This window comes from Equus caballus, chromosome 7 (genome assembly GCF_041296265.1).
Source record: "Equus caballus isolate H_3958 breed thoroughbred chromosome 7, TB-T2T, whole genome shotgun sequence".
Taxonomy (NCBI): domain Eukaryota; kingdom Metazoa; phylum Chordata; class Mammalia; order Perissodactyla; family Equidae; genus Equus; species Equus caballus.
Window position 1 is genome coordinate 6037371 of NC_091690.1, and position 25902 is coordinate 6063272.

The window sequence follows — 25902 nt, forward strand, 5'->3', positions numbered from 1 at the left end:
CCCTGCACTGATCACCCAGGGCCAGCCGCCAGGCGACCAGCGCCAGCCCCCACACCCCAGAGCCGCTGGGATCGTTCAGACCAGCCCATCGCAGGCCTGCTTACCCTGCCTCGCCTGTTCCTTCCCACGGAAACCACAGTAAAGGCTCCTGCCCACCCTCCCCCTTCCCTCTGCCCTGACTGCCCCCCCCACCCTGGTGCTTCCCCATGTGGCCCTGACTGGTGCATGTGCCCCCACCTCTTGAGATCTGTGATAAAGTGTCTTTTCAATGGCCGTCATCTCCTGATCTCTTGGCCTTGCCATAGCCGACTAGCAGTAAATCCACAGTTTAAAACAAGAGTGGAGCTGAGACCAACCCCGGGATGCCCAGCTTCCATCTCAGAGAAGAGGAAGCCACGATGGACAGGGGTCCCCCAGCCCAGGACTCCAGGAGGAAATGCCCAAGCTCTGCTCTTCTTCAGAGAGGCCTGCAGGTAACACAGATGGCCCTGCCACTGCCGCCCCTGACCCCCGCTGCTCTGGATCCCAGGAAACCAGAGGCAGAGCGGGCAAGGGGGTGCCCAGGGCTGGGTCCCCAAGTCCTGCCCTCTCCGGGCTGGGTGCTCCACCGCGGAGGAGGGACGGCAGCAGAGACCCCAGGCTGCCCAGGCAGAGAGAGATGGAGGCCCGGATGCAGACAGAGGATGTGAAGTAACTTTAATCACCACCCTCGGATGGGGGCAGCAAGAGTATCTAAGAGCAGGGCCACCCCCAGGAGCAGACTGGGACCAGCCTCTTGGTTCCCACTGTGGTGTATTCGCTATCCAAGGTCCCCCACATCCAGGGGGAGGGTCCGGGCACCCCCAACCTCCAGGGCCACATCTGCAGGTCCATGGGGCTGCGTGGCCAGAAGAATTCGTGCCTGAGGGCTGGGGTGCCAGCAGCCGCGCACATGTCCCCAGAGCTGCCACTCAGGGCCCGGGCGACGTGGTGGCAAGAGCTGGTCCTCAGAGCAGCGAGCTCTTCCTCTCTGACAGCAGCAGGGACTCCTTCACGGCCACCAGCAGCCCCCGAGGGTACAAACGCCCCCGGGCACAGAGCCAGGACAACACCAGCAGGGAAGTGGCAGCCAAACCAGCACTTAGCAACACTGTGGGGGACAGACGGATGGGAGTGGGTGAGGCAGGGGCAGGAGCCCCCACACCCCCCAAGCTCCTGGCACACCAGGATGTGCGGCTTGCAGCCTGTCCCCTCCCGGCACCCCTGCCCCCAGGAACAGTCTCCCCAAGCCCCGGGGAGAGGGAGGGCCCCTTCATCTCACCAGCAGCTACAAGAGCCCCGTAGATGCTCCAGTTTCCGGATTGGACCGAGTCCTCGTCCCCGACAGGAGTAGCTGTGGCATTCTGGAGATACGTGACACTCTCCACAGGGGTCACAGGGGTCCCCAGGGACGTGGTGTTCCTTTCCTGGAAGGTCTCAGTTCCTGTAATAAGTCCAGGAATTCAGCAGTTGGGGACGGGGCACCCAGGGAGTCGGGGGATGGACAGGTGTTCCAGGTACCCAGGGGGGACCTTGGGGCTCATCTTCATCCCAGAGATGAGTGAGGATGGTGACCCCAAGTCACCTCCCACCGCCCCTACAGGGATGCAGCCCACGCCCCCAATCTGGTCGCATACCAAAAGACGTCAGGGGGCCTCGGCTAACGACCAGCCCTCCCCACCCCACAGGTACGCCAAGGTCCCATGGCACACACCACAGCCAAGCTCGTCGCCAGAGTGGGGACAGTCCGGGTGGCCATCACAGAGCCACGTGTCTGGGATGCAGGCGCCACCCAGCGGGCAGCGGAGCTCCCCCGCCGGGCAGGGCTGGCGGGTGCAGTTGTGAAGGTTCTGGTCGATGCCACCGGGGCAGTCATCGATGTTGTCACAAGAGCACGGGCTGCCAGTGGGTGGCGGGCACGGCCCATCCTGGGCACATGGCTTGATCCCTGGGGTACAGGGTCAGTCAGGTCCCAAACGCCCACCCAAGAGGGCCGGGTTCTCCCACCACCCAGCCCCCTGCAAGCCCCGCCTTCCTTCCGAAACCAGTAGACCCCATAAGGTCCGCCCACCCTCAGGCCCCGCCCCAGTACGCGCTGCCTGAAGTCCACACCCCTTCCGCAAGCATCCCACCGCCCGTGGCCAAGCCCCTTCAAGCCCCGCCCCGGGGCGTGGCCACTCACTGCACTCGTCCTCATCGCTGCCGTCCGTGCAGTCCGGGTCCCCGTCGCAGCGCCAGGTGAGGGGCACGCAGAAGCCACTGGTGCGGCACTGGAAGCTGCTGGGCGGGCATGAGCCTGCGCTGGGGCCTACGAGATGCGCACCAGTGAGGCCCGAGTCTAGACCCTCCTCCAGTGGTCCCAGGCTGCGACCCCGAGGAGACAGGCCAGGTCCCAGGGCACTGGAATTAGACTGGTGGCCACCCTTGACTGTGGACCTACTACGTGTGGGGCTTGGAGCCGGGCAGTTCACAGCCCCACCGCCAGCCTCATCGGGCAGATTCTACTGCGGTCCACATTCTACAAAGGACACTTGTCATAACCAGATCCTGCCTCCTCCACGTGGCCTGAAGGCCTGGCCCAGCCCTGAGCCATTCCTGGCCCTCACCTCCTTCCGAGTTCTTCCTCTTACTCGGGCCCCTCTGGCCTGGCTTCCTTGCTGCTTCTCCAAGAGGTCTGGCTCATTTCCACCTCAGGGCCTTTGCACCTGCTGCTCCCTGGCCCACATCACCCTTTTCTGCCCTGGCTCTGCACCTGGTGATTTCCTCAGCAGTCCTCAGATCTCAGCTTATTTCCTGGGAGGGGGTCTCATGCCCTCCTCAGAGACCCCTGAAGCTCTCCCTCCCACTTCTAACAGTCGTCCTTAGACTGGTACCTGCAAAGACTGTGTTCTCAGTGGAGGTGAGGGCTGTGACCTGGTGACCGCCAGCCCAGGGCAACGCCTGACAATATGTGGACACAGGGCACACCAGGGTCCAGGCTGAGTCCAGGTGAAATGTGAACCTTCCTGGACCCCGGGGGCACAGAAGGGCCTGGAACCGGGGCCAGCAGCAGGTGGGCACGTGAGCGACAGAGGAAGGAAGTAGCCTTGAGGGTTTCCTCCTGGGGGAAGCAGGGCAGGTGGCAAACACCTGGCCTCACTCCATTCGACCCTGGGCCTCCCGCCCCTTCCAGCTTTACTCACAGGGGCCTGAGCCTCCAAAACCCCGACTCCCCGCAGCCAGCGCCCCCCCCACCCCCACCCAAGTGTACGTGCGGGCCGCACAGTCCCTGAGCTCAGTGGGGCCCGGAAGAGCTGCAGACAACCTGGAGCCGGCTTCCTTCCCTGCCCACGGGGGTCTGGCGGCCCCTGAGCGCGGCTTCCTCCCCAGGCCTGGCCACTCTCCGCCCTGACAACGTCCCACCTCCCTCCCTGACCTGCCCGAGTGTGTGTCCCTCTGGAAAGCGGGCAGCAGAGCAGAGCGGACCTGGCCTCATAGGGCTGTGGGGTTGGACAGGCGTGGGAGCCACCCGTGACCCCTCTGCCACCCTCGGTTTCCTTGCCTGTAAAAGGGGCACGCTAGGAGTCCCCCCCTCAGTGTCCTGAGGAGAGAAGACTGCTTGTGTGTAAAAAGTATGGTAGTTGGTTAACGTGAGTCCTGCCTCCTTGAAGGTACTGGAACATTCGGCCGGAAAAGGCACGGGCTTTGGGGCAAGGCAGGGACCAGATAAGAAGGGAGCCATGGGGGAGCAGGGTGAGGCTGAACCGACGCACACCACGAGGTCACTCCGAGCCGCCCCGCTGCCTCTGGGAGCGTTAGAGAGGGCCATCACGAGGACTGAGGGCGAACGCGTCCGAGGGCCTGGGGTCACCCGGAGGGCGAGAGCCCTTTGGCTCTTTAAGGCCGGGGGAGGAAAGTGCAGAGATTGGGAGCGCGCGGGATGGAGGCCAGGAACCTTGGCCACCTGGGCTCGGGCGCGAGGGCTGGGAGGCGCCGGGTGACCGGCCGTGCACGCTGCGACACGGGACACCCGGCGCCTGCAGCGAGCCTCCCGCCCATGCCGGGCTGAAGGGCGGCGCGGAGGTGACAACGGCGCACGACCGGCGGAGCGGGCGTGCGGTGCGAGCAGGGCAGTGGAAGGCAGGCAGAGCCACGCGGGAGGAGGGTCCCGGGTTGGGGCTGGCGCGTGGCACGCGGCAGAATCCACGCCACGTGCGGGGGAGTGCCCGCGATGCGGCGCAGCCAGTGGCCGGGCGCTGCCGACGCGCGCGGGGACCCGGCGAGGCTGGGCGCGAGGGGTGCGCGCGCGGGCGCCGCGGGGCTCACTCACCTGGGGCCTGGGCCAAGGAGGCGGTTGGGCCCACCGTCGGGGCGGCGTCCAGGCCCAGCCCGAAGCCGAGCAGCAGGCGCAGCGCCAGGCCCAGGGCTACCGAGCCGCGCGCTCCGCCCCGCGCCATCCGCCGCTCGTCGCACCGCCCCCGCCGCCGCCGCGCGGGCCCCGCTCTTATCCTCGCGCACGCGCACGCGCAGCCCGGGGGGCGGGGCTCGCGGCGCCCCCTGCTACGACTACCGTAAAGATCCGACGACGAGGGGCACCCGGATTTGAGGCTCTTCCCCACTTTTCCCAGGGACAACTTACAGCGAAAGGTATGGGGTCCGTTTGAAGTTAGAAGCTTCTGGGGATAAATAGGAACTTGTCAGCGGCTACTTACAATATTTAACGTTCCCCGCGCATCCTGGAGCAAAAGTCGCTGCCTAATGACCCTGTTTAATACGGCAGCCACGCCCCGCAGGCGTGCCCCCTGCCTTGGGCTCCTCCTGCTCCTCCTGTGCACCCGACAGATTAGACATTTACTTATTTTGGTTTATTGTCTGATTCCCCCCGAGAATATCAGCTCCACTAGGGCAGAAATGCTGCGTGGCTTGTTGTATCCCCAGTGCCGAGAACAGCAGTGCCACATAGTAGACTCTTGAAAGATTCGGTGAATGAAATGAAAGAATCGTCTGGTTCCTGGCTTCCACGCTGGGGCCGCTGTCCCTCCCAGCGGGATGCGCTCACCCTCGCTCGCGGCCTCGTTTAGTCCTCATGGACCCCTCGTAGGGAGGTGGGTATTCTTCCTTACTTCGGCAACAAGATGTGGGCGAGGGGAGTCCGTGGGTTTTCCCTTCTCTCGCTCACCCAATAAGCACGTAAAATACAAACCTTCTGCAGGCTTTCTAGCCAATCTGGCTGCAGTGTTTTCTTCTTGAAAATAAATATCTTATCTACGGCTCTGCCTTCTGAAGAAGCAGCGCGCCCAACTGCCAGCCAGGACCCCAGACAAGTCACTGTCCCTCGGCGTTAAGACACGTGCGCAGGTGTTTACCACCCCCCTCCCCCGTTTTCCGTGAAGCGACACTAAAGCGGCCAGATTTTCACAGAAGGGGTTCCATTTGCAGGTTGATGGCATGCTTACTATTTGAAAGTGTGGGAAGTTTTGGCTGCTTTTGGAGCATATATTCATATATTTTTCAGTAATGATCTCTCCTCTTCCCAGGGGAAATGAGGTAAGCCTCAAAGGTGCACAAGAGCAGAGGCAGATGGACAGGCTGGCAAATATGCCTGCCGGGGCAGGCGGGAGCATGCCGCTGGCGTGGCCCCCAGCTTGGCGAGGGAGGCATCGGGTGGCGGGGTGAGAGCTGAAGCCGCCGTGGACTTGGAGCAATTGAGCGCAGACTCATGAGCCGCTGGGTTCCGGGCCAGCTCTCAGCGTGTCCTCAGCCTCAGGTCTTCTGTGGAGGGGGTGTGACAACAGCGCTGACCTTACAGGACAGCTCCAGTCAGGAGCTGGGACGGTGGGTAGAAAGCATTCAGAAGGTGCCTGGTGTCAGACCTCTCCCCTACTCCACTCCTGCGCCAAACTCCAAGTCTGGCTCATAAAACTTTATTGAGAAACCTGCACACCTCGCCTGTGGCCTCCGAAGCTCTCCGGGCTGGCCCTCTGTGGCCTCTGCACACCCTGCCCAGCCATCCTCTCCCTCCTGCCGGGGACACGAGGGCAGGGCAGTCTCAACAGGCTCCGGGCACACAGCGGATGCTCTTCGCCTACTGAAGGGTGGCAGGCTTCTTCCAAGGGGCAGCCATGCGGCTCCCCATTGCTCCTACAGCCAGACTCGGGCCTCTTGCTGTTCCACTTTTGCTCTCCTCATTCCTCCACAGGGACCAGGGTCCTCACTCCCCTGCCAGGTCCCTGGCTCGGGGAGGCCTTTCCTGACCTGCCCTAGGAGAGCCTTCCCGGCTGAGCTGCAGGGCAGCCAGGATCAGGCGGTGGTCACAGTGGGAGGCTGCTGGCCAATGTCCACCTGAGTCACGGCTCGGGGAGCTCTTGAGATCCAGAGGGTAAGTGAGCAGTTTGTGTTCAGCCCTGCTGTCCTTCACGGTCAGGGCTCACAAACACCCAGAGGTCCTGGAACCCACCCCACTACTCTCAGGCCCTCGGGGAAGGGACAGTGACATCTCTGCACCCAGTGACAGCATGTCACCTGGAGCTCCAGAACCACTACCCCTCCCCCACCCCTAGACTACTGCTGGAGTTAGAAGATTCTGCCCCCACTTCACCCAGATCCAGGTAAGCCGGTGTCGCTTCAAAAGCAAAAATGGGGGGGCCGGCCCGGTTGCATAGTGGTTAAGATAGCGTGCTCTGTTTCAGCGGCCTGGGGTTCGCAGGTTTGGATCCTGGGCACGGACCTACACACCGCTCAACAAGCCATGCTGTGGTGGCATCCGACATACAAAATAGAGGAAGACTGGCACAGGTGTTAGCTCAGGACCAATCTTCCTCACCCAGGAAAAAAAAAAGTACAACCAGAAGTGATACTGCAGCTCGCTATAATTATCATAAATTAGGTGACATTCTCCCCGGAGGGAATCCAAGGAGGGGAAGCACCCAGGTGGAGCCGAGGGCCCAGCCAGGTGCCCCAGGGCACAGTGTCACAGGTAAGGCTGGTCCTGGGACAGCTCCCACCTCTTTATGGGAGGAGCCGGCGTCACCGCCTTCTTCTCAGGGGCTGCCACAGCCGAGCTGGAGGAGAAAAGAGACCTTAGTTAGGGCCAGGTTTCCAAAGAACAGGGTGGAAACATCTGAGGGACCCCACAGCTGCCCCTGGTAGGTACACGCCCGCTGAGACTGTGGATCTGGAAGCCAGGGCAGGGGGGGTTCAGAATGCCCAAACCCCTCCAATGGGGTCCCCCAAAGGGTCAGCTGCTTCTTGCTGGGAGCTGGCCAGCCCCCTTTCTGCCCTGAGCCCCGTGAACCCCCTGTCAGCCCACCCTGGCTCTCGGGCCCAGAGTGGACCAGCACCCGGCTCCTGCTGCCTCAGAACAGGATGCTGGCGAAGGGCCACACCATCAGGCACCGTGTGTCCCCTGCTCCACGGCGGGCACTGCATGCAGGCACAGCGTGGGCAGACCAGGCCCCGCCTTGTCTCTTGGGGCTGAGAGTCAACGTGCAATTGAAAAAGACACCACCTGGCCCAGAGGGGGCCTGAGGGGAGCCCCAGGGAGACACTGTGCCAGCAAATCCAAGGCAAGTGCCCCCCACCTGAGCCCCTGGGGCCTAGAGCTGGAGAGCCCTGCACACAAGCCAGAAAGGAGAGGAGGCAGGCGGGAGCTCCCGTCCTGCAGGAGGCCCCCGGTGCCCCTGACTCTCCCAGGAGCCTGAGGGAGCTGGAAGGGGCAGAAGGCAGCCTCCCCAGAAATGCAGAGGTCTCTGGAGCAGGGGAGGGGCTGTGGGGGCGCTGGCCACAGCCCGGGGCTGGACTCCAGGGAATCTGAAGCCCACGACACCAAGTGCTCAGAGGTCCAGCTGCACAGCACGTGCCTGGCCTCAGCACCCGAGAGATGGCATCACACTGCAAGCCCACCGCCCCCACCTGACAGATAAGGAAACCAAGGCTCAGGAAGGCTCAAAGTCTGGCCCAAGACGGCATGGTGAATCGGCTGCAGATCCCAGACACCACTGGGGTCTGGGCAAAATGGTGTGAAATCCCACTTCTGCTCTCCACTGGCTGTGTGACCCAGGCAAGTCACTTGGTCTCTCTGTGCCTCGATTTCTTCTTTGGCAACAGCAGCCATCACTGCCTAACTTGTGAAGTTATTAGATGACAGACATGCCACGGACTCTAATCTAAGAGCTTCCAAATATTAGTGATGAGGATTAATCCTCATAACAACTCCCCTGTGGGCTGAATGTCTGTGTCCTCTCAAAATCCATCTGCTGAAACCCTGTGCCCCAAGGCGATGGGGTTAGGAGCTGGGGCCTCTGGGAGGCGATGAGGTCATGAGGGGGGAGCCCTTGGGAATGGGATCAGCGCCCTTATAAAGGGGGCCTCCGAGAGCTCCCTGTCCCTTCCACCATGTAAGCACACAGTGAGAAGGTGCCAGACATTGAATCTGCAGGTGCCCTTTTTTTTTTTTTTTTTGAGGAAGATTAGCCCTGAGCTAACTGCTGCCAATCCTCCTCTTTTTGCTGAGGAAGCCTGGCCCTGGACTAACATGCGTGCCCGTCTTCCTCTACTTTATATGTGGGATGCCTGCCACAGCATGGCTTATTGCCAAGTGGTGCTAACGCAGCACCTGGGACCCCAACCGGCGAACCCCGGGCCGCTGGAGCGGAACGTACGCACTTAACCGATGCGCCACTGGGCCGGCCCCTGCAGGTGCCTTGATCTTGGACTTCCCAGCCTCCAAATCTGTGAGAAATAAGTTCCGGTTGTTTATGAGCCACCGGTCTGTGGTTCTGTCACAGCGGAACTCTCTAAAGGAGAAACTACTATTGTTCCCATTTGATTAAAAGAAGGCAGCTGAGGCCAGGGGCCAACCTGCCTCTTGAGGGGCCTGAGGTTATTGCAGTTCTCTAAGAATACAAAATTAGGGCCCAGCCTGGTGGCACAACACTTAAGTTCGCACATTGTGCCTCGGCGGCCCGGGGTTCGCCAGTGTGGATCCCGGGTGCGGACAGGGCACCGCTTGGCAAGCCATGCTGTGGCAGGCGTCCCACATATAAAGTAGAGGAAGATGGGCATGGATGTGAGCTCAGGGCCAGTCTTCCTCAGCAAAAAGAGGAGGATTGGCAGCAGATGTTAGCTCAGGGCTAATCTTCCTCAAAAAAAAAACCAAAAAGACCAAAAATCATAAAAACAACCAGGCCTGGGCTTGTCCTAGGGCCCTGGAAGGGACCCTGGAGCTTTGTCTGCTTTGCAGCAAACCCACCACTGGCTGACGCCCTAACCCCAGCCCCGGGCTGGCTGGAGATTGAATGAGCCCGTGCACCAACGGCCCCCGCAGCACTGTTGCTGATGCAGCTGATGCCCAATAAACGGGACCTGGAAAAGCACCAGCAGGAGACGGGCTGGTCGCAGGGCTGTGGTGGGGTCCTCACCTCTCTGCTGGCTTGCCTGACGCCAGCACCTTCTGTGAGGACATGACGATGGAGGGTGGCACGGCTTCCCGGCGGCCATCTCGAGTGCAGTAGTAATTGTGGGAGAGCTTGTGGCTGGGGCCCACAGGCAGCTTGGGAGCAGGCTGAGTTCTAAGGAAAAAGAAAAGTGGCCTTGAAGCAAACCAACAGCCGGCTGGGCTGGCACGGGCCCAGCACCTCAGTCACAAGACTCGGGGTCGGCAGCCCTGGGCCCAGGCTGCAGGCCAGGGGTTGCCCTTGGGACACGGTCATGGATGTATAACTGGGGAGGGTGTGGGGCCCAGAAGCAGGTGGCAGCTCCTGCTCTGGATGTGAAGGTGCGGGAAGGCAAGGCCTGGGTCTGCCCCACCGCAAGTCCCCCAGCTGCCCCCAATGTGGTGGGTGTGGAGGACCTTCTGGCTGGGCACCCAGGCCTGTTCCCACCCCCCACAGCCCAGAGCTTGGCTGCTGGCCTCCCTTCCACCTGCAGGTGCTCAGGAAATGAAGAGGCTGGGGGCTGAGGCTCTGCCCACCCCCTAGACACTGGTGGGTGGGAGTCCCAGACTTAGCTCATTCTGAGGGGCTTTGTCCCCAAAAGCCAGGCTGCAGGACCCCAGCATGCCCTGTTATCTCAGGAACTCTCTGGAGTAGCCTGCTGGGATCAAAGCTTCTTACTCAAAGAGGCTCTTGTCCTCTGAGCCTCCCAGGCCTCTGCATTTCCTGCCAGCTCCTGGTCGCAGCAGCCAGGGTGGGGGTGCACAGAGCCGTGTCCGGCTTGGGCTAAACCCGGGGGTGCATCTACAAAGAGGCCTGAGAAGGAAATGTTAACCTCAAAACAAAAGAGGAGCTTCCCTGGAAAACACAGCAAAGAGGGAGGGCAGAAAAGACAGGAAAAAGTCATTAACAGATCAGGTTTTCAATCAACTTTTTTTTTTCTTTATTCTTTTGTTTTTGGTGAGGAAGATTGGCCCTGAGCTAACATCTGTTGCCAATCTTCCTCTTTTTGCTTGAGGAAGATTGTCACTGAGCCAACATCTGAGCCAATTTTCCTCTATTTTGTATGTGGGATGCTGCCACAGCATGGCTTGAGGAATGTGTGGCGGTCCACGCCTGGGATCCGAACCAGCGAACCCCAGGCCACTGAAGTGGAGTGCACCAACTTAACCACTATGCCATCAGGCCGGCCCCTCAACCATGTTTTTAAATAACTTTTTAGTCTGGTAACCGTCTTGCCAGGATTTCAGTTTTTCTTTAAACAAAGTGATCGTCATTGTATAAAAAGATGAGAAATAAGATAAAAATAAAGTTTCAAAATTTAACATTAAAAGTAACATCCCGTGTGAAAGTCAGAATCTGCTTAAGCCCTGGAGTGCAGAGACGACCCTCTGAAGACCAGGCCAAAACTTGTTACAACCTAGCACAGGTCAAAAGAACCAGCGCCCGACAGAAACGCCCAGATGAACCACTAGGGGGCGCTAGGGGAGAGCTTTTATACTGCGTCCTAGCCCCGCCAACTAGCCGGCATGGAAAAGGCATTTGAAACTTTTGATATTTGGAATCAGTGCAACATGTAGGCATTCACGCGAATGTGCCTATTTTAACGCGATTTTTCCTCCTTTCAGGCTGACCCTCCGTAGCTGCCTCACCTCTGCCTGGCCCTCCCACCTGTGTGGACATCCACCCCGTCACCTCCCTGTGTTCCAGCCACCCTGCTCTCCTTCCCATTTCTGGCTTTTTGGGGACGCAAACCTGGGCGCTTTCTGCCCAGAATGTCTTTTCAATAATTATCCTTTGCCTCCTTCTCCTCATTCAGGAGACTCAAATGTCAATCTCTGAAAAAGAAGACCTTTCCTGACCATGTGACCTGAGGGAGCCACCCTCAGCTACTCTCATTCATTCTGTTTTGTCTTCGCAGCATTCCAGAACCACCTGTTTTTTTTTTACCTGCTGTATTTAATTCCCGACTATGTTTCTCTCTCCCTAGGACCTGAGCTCCATGCAAGGAGTGAGGATAACAACTTTTCTTGTTCCCGCTGGTGTCCCCAAGGCTGAGGACATGGCAGGGGCTTGTAAATATCAACTCATTTTTGGACGTCAGTGAGTTTGAAATCACGACACTTCTAGGTTCAAACCCCAGCTGTCCCTTTCTAGCTTCTGAGCGACTTTAAGCCAATGACTGAGTCCCTCCGAGCCTCCACGTTTTTCCAGTGTGGCTTGGGGCCACCCTGAGGGCCGCACATCTGCACACGATTCCCACCCAGAATTCACGCCCAGCCTGGCTGTTGCACGAGCAGCCGTCTCCGAGAGAGTCCAGCAAGGTTGAAGGCAAACCTCCGCCTCCAGACCTGCCACGGGGCTGGAGGCAGGATCCCGGCCCAGCGCTCCAGGGGTCTAAAGGAACGCGGATTTTGTTTTTGCTGGAGGGAGGACAGGACAGGGCCGGAGTCCGGGCAGCGAGCGGGACGGGCTCACCGCTTGGAGATCTCCTGGTAGCGCAGCTGCAGCTTCGCCTGCAAGTTTTGCTGTGGGAGGAGGAGAGGAAGGCGGTCAGCCAGCAGGGCAGCCCAGGAGAGGAGGGGGCGAGAGAACAGGGGCAGCCCGGGGTGGACAAGGGAAGGGAAGGCCAGCGATGGGCAACCGGGGCAGGAACACGGGCCAGTGTGGACAGGGAGATGGGGCTGTAAAGGAAAGCCGGGGACCCGGGCCACAAGTCTAAGAAGGCCCGGCAGTAGGGACACCTCAGGCCTGAGTGGGTCCCCGGCCAAGGGAAGGTCAAGGGCTGGGGTGGAGGTGGGTGTGTCCCAGGCCGAAGGGGTCACCATTGGGGGTCCCGGGCTGAGCGAGGGGTCCGGCCTCGGGGGATCTCGGCACTAGGGCCCTCGGGCCCAGGGGAGCAGGAGGGAGGTGAGGAGCGGGCGGGAGCGGGTCCGGGGCGCATGGAGCCCGCAGCCCCCCAGGGCGGCCCCTCCCGCCCCGCGCACCCCGGATGCCCAGTTCCGCAGCCGCTGGATGAAGCGGGTAGCGGACGCCATCTTCTGTCCGCGCTGAAGGGCGCCAGTGACGTCTCCGCCGCGGGGGTTGCTGGGAAGGGCGCGGCTGGTCTCGCGAGAGGTTTAGTGGGCGGGGCTAGGACGCAGTATAAAAGCTCTCCCCGAAGCACGTGACTCCTCTCCTCCCGACCGCCGCCGCGCCGCCATCATGGACACGAGTCGTGTGCAGCCCATCAAACTGGCCAGGGTGAGGCGAGGGCTCGGACTTGGGGGCCGGGGTGAGGAAAGAGAGGTTCGGGGGACCGGGCAGGCCTGGTCTGACCCCAGCTTGTCTCCGCCAGGTCACCAAGGTGCTGGGCAGGACCGGCTCTCAGGGACAGTGCACGCAGGTGAGCGTCTGGGGGCGCTCCGGGGTCTGAGCCCCTAAGGATGATTCCCTTCGTGCTCCAGGCGCTGCCGGCTGGAATCTCGGAACGGACGTCCCTCTTATCCCCGGGCTCCCGGAGGGTCCGAGGTCCTGCCGACCGGGTCTGAGCCCCGGCGTCCCTCCTCGTGCCTTAGCCCGCCCCCACGACCACTGTGTGGCTCCACCTCCTTCCGATTGCGCTCCGGTCTCCAACGGGCCCAGGGCTGCAGTTGTCCCCTCACCCCCGGTGGCTGCTTCTGGCGCTGGAGAGCTTTGCTCTCTATGTCTCAGCTTTCTTCAGCTTCTCTCCCGGCCGCAGTTCTCTTTAGGTATCTCTCGGCCGGCCCCGACACGTCCCCTGGGAATCCAAGTGCGCTACCAGTTCGTGGCCGGCCCTGACTCCTTCTCACCCCGTAGGTGCGCGTGGAATTTATGGACGACACGAGCCGCTCCATCATCCGCAACGTGAAAGGCCCCGTGCGCGAGGGCGACGTGCTCACCCTGTTGGAGTCAGAGCGAGAGGCCCGGAGGCTGCGCTGAACAAGCGGTTGGTGCGTGCAGGACTGGAGTGGCAAAGAGCAGGCCCCTGTGAGACGCTTGCTTGGTGCAAGGGAGGCTTAGCCAAGCCCACGGGGCTGGGGGCGAGTAGAAAGGGTCTGCTGAGTTTGGCAAGACAACGGAGCTTGCCGTTTCCGGGGAGATGGGCAAGGGGAGATGTCACCATCTCATGCTTGGGTCTATTTACAGGGTCCTAGATGGAACCGGAGTTCTACCGCTTGGCCCACGGGGATGACCTACGACCGTTAATAAAGTGCCGATATTGTATGTATACTCGGGTTTTTGTCTGGGTTGTCACTAGGCTTGTAAAATCTTCCATTGGGGTCTTTCAGGGGTTACTGGCCCTTGATGCTCTGGAAACCTGGGGTGGGTCTTACCCAACAGGGCACCTTTTTTTGAGGTAGGGGAATCTCGTGTTGATGGGTGACCCCCAAACAAGACACAAGCTGAGCGGGGAATGCTTTATTAGGGAAGGAGGTTGGGGGAGTGGGTGGCCTAGGGGCTCTGTCATTCCTCAGCCCCTGCCCCACCCTGCTGGTCCACGCTGGCCCCTGCTGTGCCTCAGAAGCCCAGGTGGGGGAGCGAAAGGTCTCTCCCCGCTTTCTGGTCCAGTGTGCCAGGTAGCTCACTGAGGCTGGGGGTCCTCTCCATTGTCACTGCCGCCTCCTTCACTAGGCTCGGCCGCAGGGGAGTCAGGTGCCGGCTGGTGAGAGAGAGGTGGGGGGTAGTCATGTCACAGATCACAGTCTCCGTGGGTTTCAGCCCCTTCAGACCTGGGGGTGTTTCTCATAGTGGGGGTCTTGCTTCCCTGCACCGTGGCTGTGCCTGAGGAGGAGCCCACTCCCTACTGCAGAGCTAGGCTGCCTGGGCGTGACTCCCACCTCTGCCCCGTCCCACCTGGCAGAGGCGCTTGAGCTCCACGCCGCCCGCCCTGTCTCTGCAGGAGAGCGCAGGACAGACACGCTGAGCGGATGGGTGAGCATGGTTAGGACTGTGCTGAGAGCAGCCTGGCGCTCGGCTCTTGAATGGAAGCCTCCTCACCTGGTGGGCAGCCTGAGCCCACTGCTCCCAGCCGGCCCTCCCTCTGCAGCTGGCAGGCTCGGCCAGTCTGCCCTCCTGAAGCTCTGGCTTGCGGGGAGCCCGTGTCCTCCTCCCCGCTCCCTGCCCAACTCCAAAGGGGCCCTGTTCCTTTGCTTGGAGACCCCTGGGGACAGGAACAGGAGTCCCCTCACTGGAGGGTCTGAGCGAGGTCTCACACCTCTACTCTGATCCTACCCACTTCTCTGGAGGCCTCAGGCCCATGGCCTCTAAGGCGGGCATGTGTCTACCTCAGGGATGACCTGCAGGTTGAACGTCAAATTCTAGCCCCACAGGAGACTTCAGACCCAGGTTCCCCACCACCAGTGCTCCTCCCGGGGGCACACGTGGTGTCCTCCCCAGCCCCAGGTGTGCAGCCCTGCACTCACCAGGGGACCAGCCTGGCCCGAGCTCAGGTGGGTGTGCAGCAGAGCGGCAACCTCGTCCTGCTCGGCCTCCAGGGCCATGGCCAGGGCACTGGTGCCCTCCTGAGAAACAAGGAGGACAGTCGGGTCCCTGAACCAAGCACAGGTGCCCCGCCAACCCCCTCCCCCAGCAGCCCCACAGTGGCTCACATTGTCCAGGAGGGCAGGGTCGCAGCCTGGCTGGGCCAGCAGCAACTGGACCATGTCCAGGCGCCCATATTCGCTGGCGCACATCAGCGCTGTGGCCCCGTCTGCATCCTGTGCGTTCACGTCTGCCCCACACGCCAGCAGGGCCGCCACCATGTCCTGGCGGCCATGGCTGATGGCGAGCATGAGGGCCGTCTGCCCCGTCTGAGGAGTTGGGGAGGAGGGGACAGGGCTGAGGTGGGCTCAGGGAAGGGAGGTCAGAGATGGGTGGGCTCCCGAAGTGGAAGTGACCCCTGGACTCAAAGCCAGGGAGGGGGTGTGCACACACACCTGGCTAGCCTTGGCATTGACGTTGCCCATGTGGAAGAGTCTCTGGACCACAGCCATGTCCTCCTCTTCCCTCCCCACGGAGGTGAGCGCAGCCAGCATGAGAGCCGAGTAGCCGGCTCGGTTCTGGCGGTCAACGTCACAGACCCCTGGGAGAGAAGGGGGTCAGTCCACCCAGAAGCCAACACCCCCAACCTGGTCTGCTCACTTCTCCCCAAGCCTCGGGTTGAGTAGCCATGTAAGAGGAGTGGTCACCCTGGGTCATGATTTACTGTCTCCTCTGCCTGCAAGGCACTCTTCCCAGTGGACCTGACCTTCAGGTTCTGCTCAGATCTCCCTTGGTGAAGCCTTCCCTCACCTCCCTGCTTCACACTGGTTTGGGGACTTGGTCTTGTTCGCTGCTGTACCCCCAGTACCTAGAACAATACCTAGCACGTAAGTCCTCAGTAAATGTTTGTTGATTGAATAAATGACGTTTCTGTCTTCATACCTCCTACCCACCAAGCCACCAACTTTGCTCCCCTAGATAACTGTGCCAGCTGGGCCACCCTGGTGTCACAATCCACTCCAGGTTCCATGCAGCAGATCAAAAGAAATCTGGCCAGTCATCTATTTAAAACCATGTGTCTCCTCATCGCTCCCAGAGTACAGGCCGTTATCCACATGGTCTCTGAGGCTCTCTGTTGTCTAACTCCTGTTCCTTCTGGAATCGTTTCACCCCAAGCCTGTGTTAGATTGAATTGTGTCCCCAAAAAAGATACGTTGGAGTCCCAACCCTTAGCGAATGTGACCTTAATTGGAAATAGGGTCTTTGGAAATGTAAGGAGGGTAGGATGAGGTCATCACGGCAGGCCCTAATCCCATAGGACGGGTGTCCTTAGAAGACGAGGCACAGAGACGACCAGAACACCACGTGATGACGAAGGCAGAGAAGAGCTGAGTGCCCGTCAACCACCAGGGACCGCGCGGGGAGCTGGGAGAAAGGCATGCGCAGACCCTCCGTCTGAGGCCCAGGAAGGAGCCAGCCCCGCCAACACCGTGATTTCGGCCTTGCGGCCTCCAGAAGGGTCAGAAGAGGAACTTCTGTTCTCAGCTGCCCACACTGCCAGGCTGCCTTACAGCTGCCAGGAAACGGACGCAGGCTGGGGACTGCTGGCCGTCCTTCAGGACGGGGCACAGCCTCAGCTCGCTTTCCTCTGGGATCAGTTCTCTCGCATCCTGGCCCTCCCTCACGGCCCCTGCCTGTGTGCAGACCGCATTCACTCGACTGTTGAATGCCAGGTCCCCCACCATTGTGAAGTCATTTTGTGTTTTTACTTGATAATTGTCCATCTCCACTCCCCCTCTCCCCCCGCGCATGCACGCACGGCCATCCGTGAAAGCCCACACATTCGCTCAACAAACACTTGAGTGTCTACTGTGTGCCATGCTGGGGTCTGCCAGGCAAGTCTGGTGAGCTGAGGGAGGGACACATGAAAGTAGGTCATGACAGGCCAGGGGGCGAGCAAGGAGGCAAGGGGGGGGCAGCGAGATGGAGTGGGAGCAGTGGATGACGGTCCCGTAAGGTCCAAGGGCAACGGGAGACAGGGAGTTGAGACGTTGGGAGGTGAGAGTTGAGAAGGCAGGTGCTAGGAAGTGAGAGTATGGAGGGGACATGGTTATGGCGCCATCATGGTATTGGGGTGACCTAAGTGTAAGGCTGATGGAGGGCAGAGGTCGAGGTGAAGGGGGCGACGCAGGTCGAGGAACTGAGAAGCTCTCCAACTGGAGGGGTCGTGATGAGGATGCTGGAGCTGGTGAGCATTAGGCTGGAGAGGAGAGCCGGCCAAGAGCTCAAATGCAAGAAACGAGGGAAGCATGCCTCGAGGCCAGAGCGAGAAGCCAGAAGAAGGGGCGGAGAGGGCAGCAGTCTGATCAGTAAGAGGCTCCAAGGTGGGGTTGAGGGAGGAGAGGAAAAGGTCTGGAAGTAGAGATACAGAGCAAGGAGGGGACACAGCCACATCCAGGCCCTGCGTTCCAGGAAGATAAAAGAAGAAACAGCCCGGGGCGGGGGCGGCCAGGTCGACATGGCAGCGCACAGGTAGGGGCAGAGAGGATGTCGAGGTGAGAACCAGAAGGCCCAGGGCAAGGTCTGGGAAGTTGAAGCCAACTGGGGGTTTGAACACGGAATAACCGGACCTGTCACAGCCCCGGTCTGCAGCCCCTTTAAGGCAGGAGACGCCCAGGAACCCTTTCAAACTGGTGCATTGTCCCCTCTCCCAAACCCCAGCTCCCTGTCCAGCCCAGAGCTGCTGTCCGCATCCCCAAGTCACCAAGACCTGCAGGGATGGGTGGAACCGTGTGTTTGGGGGGAGGGGGAGCGGGGACGGACGGGACACACAACAGTGGGACCTGAAGAGGGCTCTTGGCGGGCAGTCGGTTTGTCCACTGGCCCCTCTGCTCTGAGTCCCATGGGGAAAGCAGCCGTATGTGGGCGGCCCACCCCTGGCACTGCAGTGGTACCTAGTGGGCCCTCAGTGCATGTCTGTGCGCTCAGCAACACCTGGGTGTGTGCATCTCTGCTCCAGAACGGGGAAAGTGGAGACGGGACGCGCAAGCAGGAGGCAAGTGACAGAAATGCGTGAAATGGAGCTGATGCAGAACTGGGGGTGAAGGACAGGATGCAGCCCCCCAGCGGGGGAGGGTAGTCAGAGTCCTGATCAATGAGCACCTCCCCCAAGGCTGGAGAGGTGAGCAGCTGGACACTGCGGCCAGGAAGGAGGTGAGCGCCAGGGCTGAAGATCCACGGACAGGAGGCATGGTGAGCATCGACTGACCTCCTACCACGTGCCTGCCACTGTTCTACACGTGTCAGCTGCCCCAGGAGGGAGGCATTGCACCCCACTTCCCATATGAGGAAGCTAAGGCTGGTGGGAGGCCCCTCGATGCAGTCTACCTAATCCCCAAGCCAGGTATTCCCACCCCCTGCAAAATGAGAGGCGGCTCAGGACAGAGCTCAAAAGGCCCTTGGCGACCCATCCAGGAGGGACCCTGTAACCCCGGAGGAAGGCGCTGACCGGTATCCAGCAGCAAGCTCGAGATGGCCAGGTTCCCATGGGACACGCTGTAGTGCAGGGCGGTGTTCCCGTTGCCATCCGCCAGGTTCACCACGTGCGCCAGCAGCTCAGGTCCCAGGCGCGCCACCGCGCCCAGCACCCCGGCCACGGGCTCCGCCTGAGAGCGCCGCTGGCTCGACACTCGAAACCACTCCTGGGCCACCAGGCGCGCCGCGCCCTGCGGGGACAGGGGGAAAGGTGTCAGGGACGGGGGTGGGGCTGGGAATCCAGGCACGGGAGGACGGTCCTTGCTTGTCTGAGGGGGCCCCTGGGTACCCATGGGATGGCACCCCTCCCGAGGAGGGAGTAGTCAGTGCGGGTCCGGGGCTCGAGGGACAGGGTCCTCCCTTTCTAGGGAAGAGCCTGAGGGAGAACCTGAAGTGGAGGAAGGCGGAGTGCGGGCGTGGGGCTGGGGCGTGGGTCGTGCTGGGGCGGGCCCCTTTCGTGGCACCAGGGAAAGATCAGCGGGGTCCTGGGGCGGAGATCCCTTTGGAGAGCCTGGGATCGGTGTCGGTCTCTGGCGCGAGGGTACGGCACATGGGGCCCCCCAACTCTGGGAAACTCGACTGCTTCCTTAAGAGGGCGTCAGGGGAGGTCCCGGGTGGGGCCCACGACTCCATCAGTGAAGGCCTCTCCCGGCACTCACGCTGTCGCGGGCCACTCCGCGGGGCCGGCTCAGCTGCCGGAGCAGCGCTGCGCACGCCTCCCGCAATCGGGGGCTCAGCTCGCACCTACCGAGGAGCAGGAGATGCTCAGGAGGGGTCTGGAGCCTGGGCCGCGGGGACGGGAAAGAGAGCAGCCGTCCCCACGCCGGGTCGCCGGCGCCGCTCACCTGCCCTGTGCACCCAGCTGAGGCTCAGGCTCAGGCTCAGGCTCCGTCGCCGCCGCCGCCGCCGCCTCCGCCTCCGCCTCGGGGTCCTGGACATCCCCGCCGCTGGGAGGCCCGGGGGTGCCCGAGTCGGATCCCCCGCTGCTGTCTTCCCCGGAGCCCGAGGAGCTGTTCCTTGGGGGCTCGGCAGCGCCGTCCTCGCTGTCGCTGTCACTGTCGTCCTCGCTGGAGGAGCTCTCGTACCTGGGGGCAGGGTGGGAGGCGTCTACTGAGCCTCCCCTGGGGGCTCCTTCTGGAGTCCTGCGAGGTGGGAGTGGCCGTCCCCATTTTACAGATGAGGTTTGCCGACACGTGCGAGCGCGGGGCAGAGTTCGGATTCAAACCCCAGTCCGTGTTCCCGCAGATGCTGCCACGGGGAGGGGAAAGTGCTCACTCTCCGTTGAGGACCCCAACAAACTGCAGGCTCTTGGGACCTGGGCTGGATTGGGCGCCAGGTGTACCGTCTCTCCTCTTCATGATGGATTTGAGGACGCCTGGTGGGAGCAGATGAGGACACTGAGTTCGAGTCCGGAGGCCAGCAAGCCAGGGCTCAGCGAGGGGTCGGGACTCACCAGCGGGGGCCACGGCTCTGTCCCCATCCGTGGGGCTGGGCGGGCTCTCCTGCGTCAGGGAAGGGGCCTCTTCGGGGGGCTCGGTCTGCGTGGCCTTCTCGACACAAGCCCACGGGGTCTGGGTGGCAGCCTCGCGCGGCTGGGGCTGAGCCGCTGCCGCTGCCGCCGCCTCCTCCTCGGCAGCCTCGCGGGCCTCCTCCAGCTCGCGCAGCCGGCCCCGCAGGAGCTCGCTCACCCCGCGCTGGTGCTCCAGGCTGGTGCGCATGAGCTCCAGCTCGCGCTCGGCGGCCGCGGGCAGCCCCAGCAGCGCCTCGGTCACCCACGCGTCCGCCTCGACAGTCTCGGGAGCTGCCTCCACGCCGGCCTCCCGGGTGTCTGGCACGGCCTGGGCGCCCGCCTCTTGAATCTCCGGCACGGCCTGGGCGCTCGCCTGCCGCGTCTGCGGCGCTCCGTCGGGGATCCCGTCCGCCCCGTCGAGGACCTGGGGCGCGCCCTCGCTGCGCCTCGAAGCCGACCCGTCGGGGCCGTCAGCCCGGGCGCCGGGCCTGGTGCGGACGCCGCGCTCGGAGGTGGCCAGGCGCTCGGTGAGCCGCCGCAGCTGAGCGAGCTTGTCCGGGCGCGCCTCGGCCTCCCCGTCGGACTCGGCCGGCCCGCGCCCCGCCAGCAGCCGCGCCTTCTCCGCACGCAGCGCGCGCACCTGCTCCTGCAACTCGGGCAGCGCGCGAGCCTGGTCCTCGAGCTCGCGCAGGCGCCGCAGCGCCGCGGCCATCTGCTCGCGCACCAGCTGCAGCTGCGCGGGGCCCGGCGAGGCGGGGGCGGGATTGGGGGCGGGGCCGGGGACCGGGCTGCTGCGGCCGGACCCACGCTCGTGCGCCTGCGCCAGCTCCAGCCGCCGGCTGGTCTCCAGGAGCGTGTGCTCGACGCGCGGGTTGCGCACGGGTGCGCGCGGCGACAGCGGCTGCCGCGGGAGCCCCGAGGGCGCGCCGGGGGAGAGCGCGCCCGACGCTGCCCCGTCGTCACTGGCCAGGGACTCGCTGGACGTCCAGGCGCCCGGGCTGCGCGCGCCCGCGAGGCCGGCCCGGGGCGCGCGGGGGCGGCGCGCGGGCTGGGGGCCCGGGGCGCGGCGGGCGGCGGGGCCGCGCTCCAGCTCCTCCACGTACTTGAGGAAGTCCAGGTCCAGGTGGAAGCCGTAGGGCGTCTCCACCGAGTAGGGCGAGTTCGGGCTGCGGGCGCCCCCGGGCGGGCCGGGGCACAGGCGAGGGCCGCCCAGGTCTGCGGGTACGACAGCGGCGTGGGGGGCGTCAGGCCGGAGAGACCCGGAAACACTGGACTCACGGAGCGCGTCCCCCACCGTCCCAGGGACGCCTTCACGGCTCCACCTGCACCAAACCCTGCCCACGCACGCGCGAGGCTCAAACGCCCTTGTCACCCAAATCCTTGTCACGCCATCACGCGTTTATTGAGCGCCTGCTATGTACCAAGCACTTTTCTGGGCGCTGGGGACACAGCAGTGAACAAACATCCCTGCCCTCTTGTAGGCGACAAAGAAACATGATCATCCAACCGGTGTTCAGGGCAATAAGAAGAAGAAGATGAAATAGAGGCTAAGTGGCGGAGGCGTGACTCTAGCTCTGGTTGTCAGGGCAGGGTTCCTGCGGAGGGGACTTAGAAGGTGAGCCCCGAATGAGGAGGAGGAAGCAGCCGGGGACAGAAGGTTCCTAAAAGACCCCATGCAAAGGCCCTGGGATGGAGTACGCAGGGTGGAGGCCAGGGTGTCCAGCAGAGTGAAAGAAGGGAGGGGGGAGAGGAGTAGGAGAGGTGGGGGGGGGGCAGACTGAGGAGGAGGAGGGCTCCTGGGCAACCTCGAGGAGTGGGGATTTTAGTCCACAGGCAATCGGGGCCATAGGCCAGCTTTAAGCATGGCTGTGACAACATCCCGTGGACGTTTCGAAAACGCCCTCTGACCACTGTGTGGAGGAGGGAACTGCAGGGCTGTGCCCACACACCGGCACCAAGCGTGGATCTGTGCACACACACGTATCCCATTTTGCACACTCACCGGGCAGGTTCTGATTCAGGGCGAACTTGGCCATGTCTCCTGGAGTAGCCGCCGCCAGACACACCTTGAAAAAGGCCCCCAGAGGGGTGAGGGTGAGGTTGAGCCATGTCCTTCTGGCTGTGCCTCTGGGGTCAACCTAGACTCCGGGGTAGGAAAGGGACCCAAGAGCTCCTCTCTGCCTGCCCGCCCCTGCACACATGCCCTCTCCTCCTTGCTCCCTCAAGCGACCTTGAACTTTTGGAGTGAATGAACGTGGGCACCTCCAGGTGCCAAGCCACAGCCCAGGGGGTGGGAGGAGGCCGGAAGCGCATCAGAAGGAGAAGAGTGGAAACTGGTCCAGGGAACAGTAGCTTGGGGGTGGGGCCGGGGGACGTCATACCAGACCTGCTGAGATTTCTATCAGTCCCTGGGAAAATTAGGAATTGATGCTCAAAGGGGTGGGATATTTATCAGAACAGGAAGGGAGAGTTGGGAGTCTTTCTCAGGCTCATTCAAAACCCCTCTGGTCAGGATATGAACAGACATTTCTCCCAAGAAGATAAACAGGTGGCCAACAGGCACGTGACAAGATGCTCAACATCACTAATCATCAGGGAAATGCAAATCAAAACTACACTTAGATATGATCTTCTGCTCATTAGAATGGCTATAATCACCAAGACAAAAAACAGCAAATGTTGGAGAGGTCGTGGAGAAAAGGGAACCCTCATCCACTGCTGGTGGGAATGCAAACTCGTGCAGCCATGATGGAAAACAGTATGGAGATTTCTCAAAAAATTAAAAATAGAAATACCATATGATCCAGCTAATCCCACTACTGGGTATTTATCCAAAGAACTTGAAATCAATAATTCAAAGAAAATTATGCACCCCTATGTCCATTGAAGTGTGTTCACCACAGCCAAGACCTGGAAGCAACCCACGTGCCCATTAACTGATGGTTGGATAAAGAAGATGTGGTATATATACACAATGGAATACTACTCAGCTGGAAAAAAATACGAAATCGTCCCATTTGCAACCACATGGATGGACCTTGAGGGCATCATGTGAAGTGAACTAAGCAAGACAGAGAAAGACAAACACCATATGATTTCACTCATATGTGGAAGATAAACAAGCTTACGGACAAAGAGAACAAATTAGTGGTTACCAGGGGAAGGGGGGTGGAGGGTGGGCACAAGGGGTGAAGGGGCACACTTCTATGGTGACTGACAAATAATAACGTACAACTGAAATTTCACAATGTTATAAGCTATTATGACCACAGTAAAAAAAGAAAAGAAAAAAGAAATTCTCCTGGTCAGATTATGCCTATTAAAAGAAGAAGAAGAAGAAAAAACCCAGGATCTCTTAGATTCTTTTTTCCCTTATAAAATGTAAACAAGATCTAACTGTGCACCAGAATTTTTACCAAGGTGACTTGTGACCTTGTGAGAACTTACGCGCGAAGGAATGGTGGAGAGTTGTGGACCAGATGTACCAAGGATGCAAATGAGTACCTCTCTCCCCGCGATGTCTCTAGTGGAGTGCCACAGGGCTCTGCCCTTGGCTTGTAAGAGCTTGGAGTGGCACCACAAGCACCCGGGTTGTCAGAACTGTGGCTATGCATGTGGCTGGGGGGAGAGTGACTCTTCAGGTGACACGATGGAGGCTCGAAGAAACTGAGGGACATTGGGCCACGTCTAATAATGTAAGATTTAACCAGGACAAATGTTGAGTCCAGAACTTTGATTCCGAAAGCACAGAGTGGGAAAGATGGGGCTTCGAAGAGCCCAGATGAAAAACCTTCAGGGAAGGAAAAGCAGCTTGTATGGAGCGCCTACTGTATGCCCTGCCTGATTAAATGTAACCTCAGTCCAATGCTGAAGGTGGATATTATTATCCCCATTTTCCAGGTGGGGAAACTAGGCACAAGCAGTCAATTGCCTGTGGGAAATGCTCTCAGACTGGGCTCTGCTCATCTTCTAGGGATCCTTGCCTGCCCAGCCCTGCACTAGCAGGTGCCTGCTGGAGCCCATCTGTTGTCTTCCTAACCCACTGCTCCTCTCTGGGGACCACCTGGCCACCTTCCCGGCCACCCCATCCAGCCTCTCGCACGCCTGATGATCACCTGGGTGTCTGACACCCACCAGCCGTTGAGCACCCATCGGCCCACCTGACTCCTCCCACTCGCCACCTCTGTCCAGCCTGGGTCCCTGACACCTCCCCCACCCCCCAAGCAGGGGGGGCCCCTTCCAGCCCCAAAGCAGCTGCTTCCCGTCCCGGGCCAGCAGGCAGCCGGTCATCATGGTCATCACGGAGGACAGCCAGTGCCTCTCACGACTTGTTTTCAGGAAACTGCCAGGGAAGAGCCGGGTTGTGGAAAAAACCTGGCCTGGGGCTTAGGGGTCCAGGCCTGCCTTGTGCACAGCTGGCCGGGTGACTCAGTCGGGTCAGCCCCCTCCTCCTGGTCACACCCAAATCCGAGTCCCTGGGAATTCAAAAAACAGCTGTGGGTCATCGCTAAGACCCAAACCAGCTGCAGCAGCCAGACCCAGAGGCCTGGAGAAGAAATGGGTGGATGCCCCAAGAATGGTAAATAGTGATAATAACAACACTTTTGCCATTTACTATGGGCCAGCCTCTGTTCTAAGCAATTTATGGGTATTAAGTTAAAAAAAAAAAAATCCTAGGTAAACCCTCTGAGGTAGGTTTTCTTACTATCTTTATCCTTTCCTCCATTGCACAGATGGAGAAACTGAGACACAGAGATGAAGTGACTGGCCAAGGTCACAGATGGGCAGCCGCAGCATTTGGACCCAGGCAACTTTGCCAGTGTTTCGGCATTGCCCACTCCCCTTGGTGGCTTTCTAGAAACAGGCCTCCCCTCTCCAGGAGAGGCAGACACCCCCAAGGGGTTCGGCCCTTCCAGTCTGCACCCACGCCTGTCCCCGCGTGTGTCCCTGATGGGGGAAGCAGGCCCACACCCTGGCGGCTCCAGGGGCGCGCAGCTGCCCTCCCCTCTCCTCCGCTCCCTGCCGGAGCTGTCACGGCTGGATCCGGATCCTCTGCCTGAGACCCCCTCATTAGGCCGTCAGAGCCGACGCCACACGCCCCTACTCCCGCCCCACGGAGTTATTTCGGGACTCAGAGCTGTGATCAAGAAATGTGAGGGATGGGGGACGTGGCGGCCGGGGCAGATCCCGGTCCTGGGGAGGGGGCGTCGTCCTGGCTTGAGGCCCTGGGTGGGGGCACCCCCTAATGCTGGGGCGGGACTCTCAGGCCCCTGAGCTGAGGGGTGCAGGCTGATGACAGCGGGAGGGGGAGGTGCTCAGGCCGGCACCCACTACCCCCTCCCGCGCCCCCAGGACGGCCTCGCGGAGACGAGCAGCTTCCTGCAGGAAACTCCGCCGGGCGGTTCCATCCGCTGCCCATTGTCTGCGGACCCGGGGGCGTCCGTCCCTCCCCCCAACACTGTTTCCGTATCACCCCCCCACACACCCAGGTTCGGCGCGAGGGGCTGGAGCCGGGTCCGCAAGCTGTCCAGGAGCGATATTGGCAAAGAGTCCCGGAGGGTTGGGGCGCTACGGCGCGAACAAGCCCCCCACTCGTCTCCTGAAGGGCAAGAGGAGGGCGATCCCATGAATCCAGACCCCCGACTCTGCTCGCTACCCACCTGGAGCTCCCAGTGTGGGAGGGGTCCCAGCCAGAGGACTGGGCGCCCGCCCTGTCGCAGCACGCTGAGCCCGCAGAGGGGCCGGAGGCGCCGCGCCCCTTCCCGGGGCGCCCCCTGATCCCCCCAGGACCCCCATCGATGCCCCGCCAGCTGGCGCTTTACCTGAAGCCGCAGCCCCCTCCGCGCCCGCGCCCGCGCCGGAGCCCGCCCCCTCGATGCCCGGGGACTGGTTATCAAGCCCTTGACCCTAACGGACGGCCACGCCAGCCAACCACCGCCCGACGCT

General features: G+C 61.3%; 4 protein-coding genes across 8 annotated transcripts; 1 reads left to right on the forward strand and 3 right to left on the reverse strand.

Moving 5' to 3' along the window:
- Nucleotides 1–679: 679 nt before the first annotated feature.
- Nucleotides 680–4525, reverse strand: CD320 (CD320 molecule). The gene is made up of 5 exons (XM_023644666.2): nt 4328–4525; nt 2201–2326; nt 1733–1966; nt 1301–1462; nt 680–1129 (listed from the first exon to the last, which is right to left on the reverse strand). The coding sequence occupies exons 1-5, from the start codon at nt 4452–4454 to the stop codon at nt 987–989; spliced, it is 792 nt and encodes a 263-aa protein (XP_023500434.2). The 5' UTR covers nt 4455–4525; the 3' UTR covers nt 680–986.
- A 2323-nt stretch (nt 4526–6848) lies between these two features.
- On the reverse strand, nt 6849–12500 carry NDUFA7 (NADH:ubiquinone oxidoreductase subunit A7). 2 transcript variants are annotated; one of them, XM_001497139.7, is made up of 4 exons: nt 12416–12500; nt 11907–11956; nt 9417–9566; nt 6849–7058 (listed from the first exon to the last, which is right to left on the reverse strand). In XM_001497139.7, the coding sequence occupies exons 1-4, from the start codon at nt 12464–12466 to the stop codon at nt 6968–6970; spliced, it is 342 nt and encodes a 113-aa protein (XP_001497189.2). In that variant the 5' UTR covers nt 12467–12500; the 3' UTR covers nt 6849–6967. The 2 variants fall into 2 exon arrangements, with proteins under 2 accessions (XP_001497189.2, XP_070128734.1); XM_070272633.1 differs by lacking the exon at nt 6849–7058 and adding an exon at nt 8511–8727.
- A 45-nt stretch (nt 12501–12545) lies between these two features.
- RPS28 (ribosomal protein S28) lies at nt 12546–13659 on the forward strand. Of its 2 annotated transcripts, none has more exons than XM_001498213.6 (4): nt 12546–12671; nt 12766–12813; nt 13248–13381; nt 13578–13659. In XM_001498213.6, the coding sequence occupies exons 1-3, from the start codon at nt 12633–12635 to the stop codon at nt 13368–13370; spliced, it is 210 nt and encodes a 69-aa protein (XP_001498263.1). In that variant the 5' UTR covers nt 12546–12632; the 3' UTR covers nt 13371–13381; nt 13578–13659. The 2 variants fall into 2 exon arrangements, with proteins under 2 accessions (XP_001498263.1, XP_005611569.1); XM_005611512.4 differs by having other exon boundaries at nt 12561–12671; nt 13248–13418.
- A 176-nt stretch (nt 13660–13835) lies between these two features.
- KANK3 (KN motif and ankyrin repeat domains 3) lies at nt 13836–25854 on the reverse strand. 3 transcript variants are annotated; one of them, XM_023644663.2, is made up of 11 exons: nt 25779–25854; nt 21959–22022; nt 19900–21171; nt 19722–19821; nt 19292–19531; nt 19106–19190; nt 18421–18637; nt 15368–15513; nt 15041–15241; nt 14855–14953; nt 13836–14091 (listed from the first exon to the last, which is right to left on the reverse strand). In XM_023644663.2, exons 2-11 carry the CDS (start codon nt 21990–21992, stop codon nt 14014–14016), a joined length of 2472 nt encoding a protein of 823 aa, XP_023500431.2. In that variant the 5' UTR covers nt 21993–22022; nt 25779–25854; the 3' UTR covers nt 13836–14013. The 3 variants fall into 3 exon arrangements, with proteins under 3 accessions (XP_023500431.2, XP_023500432.2, XP_023500433.2); XM_023644664.2 differs by lacking the exon at nt 25779–25854 and adding an exon at nt 25617–25748; XM_023644665.2 differs by lacking the exon at nt 25779–25854 and adding an exon at nt 25442–25535.
- Nucleotides 25855–25902: the final 48 nt, after the last annotated feature.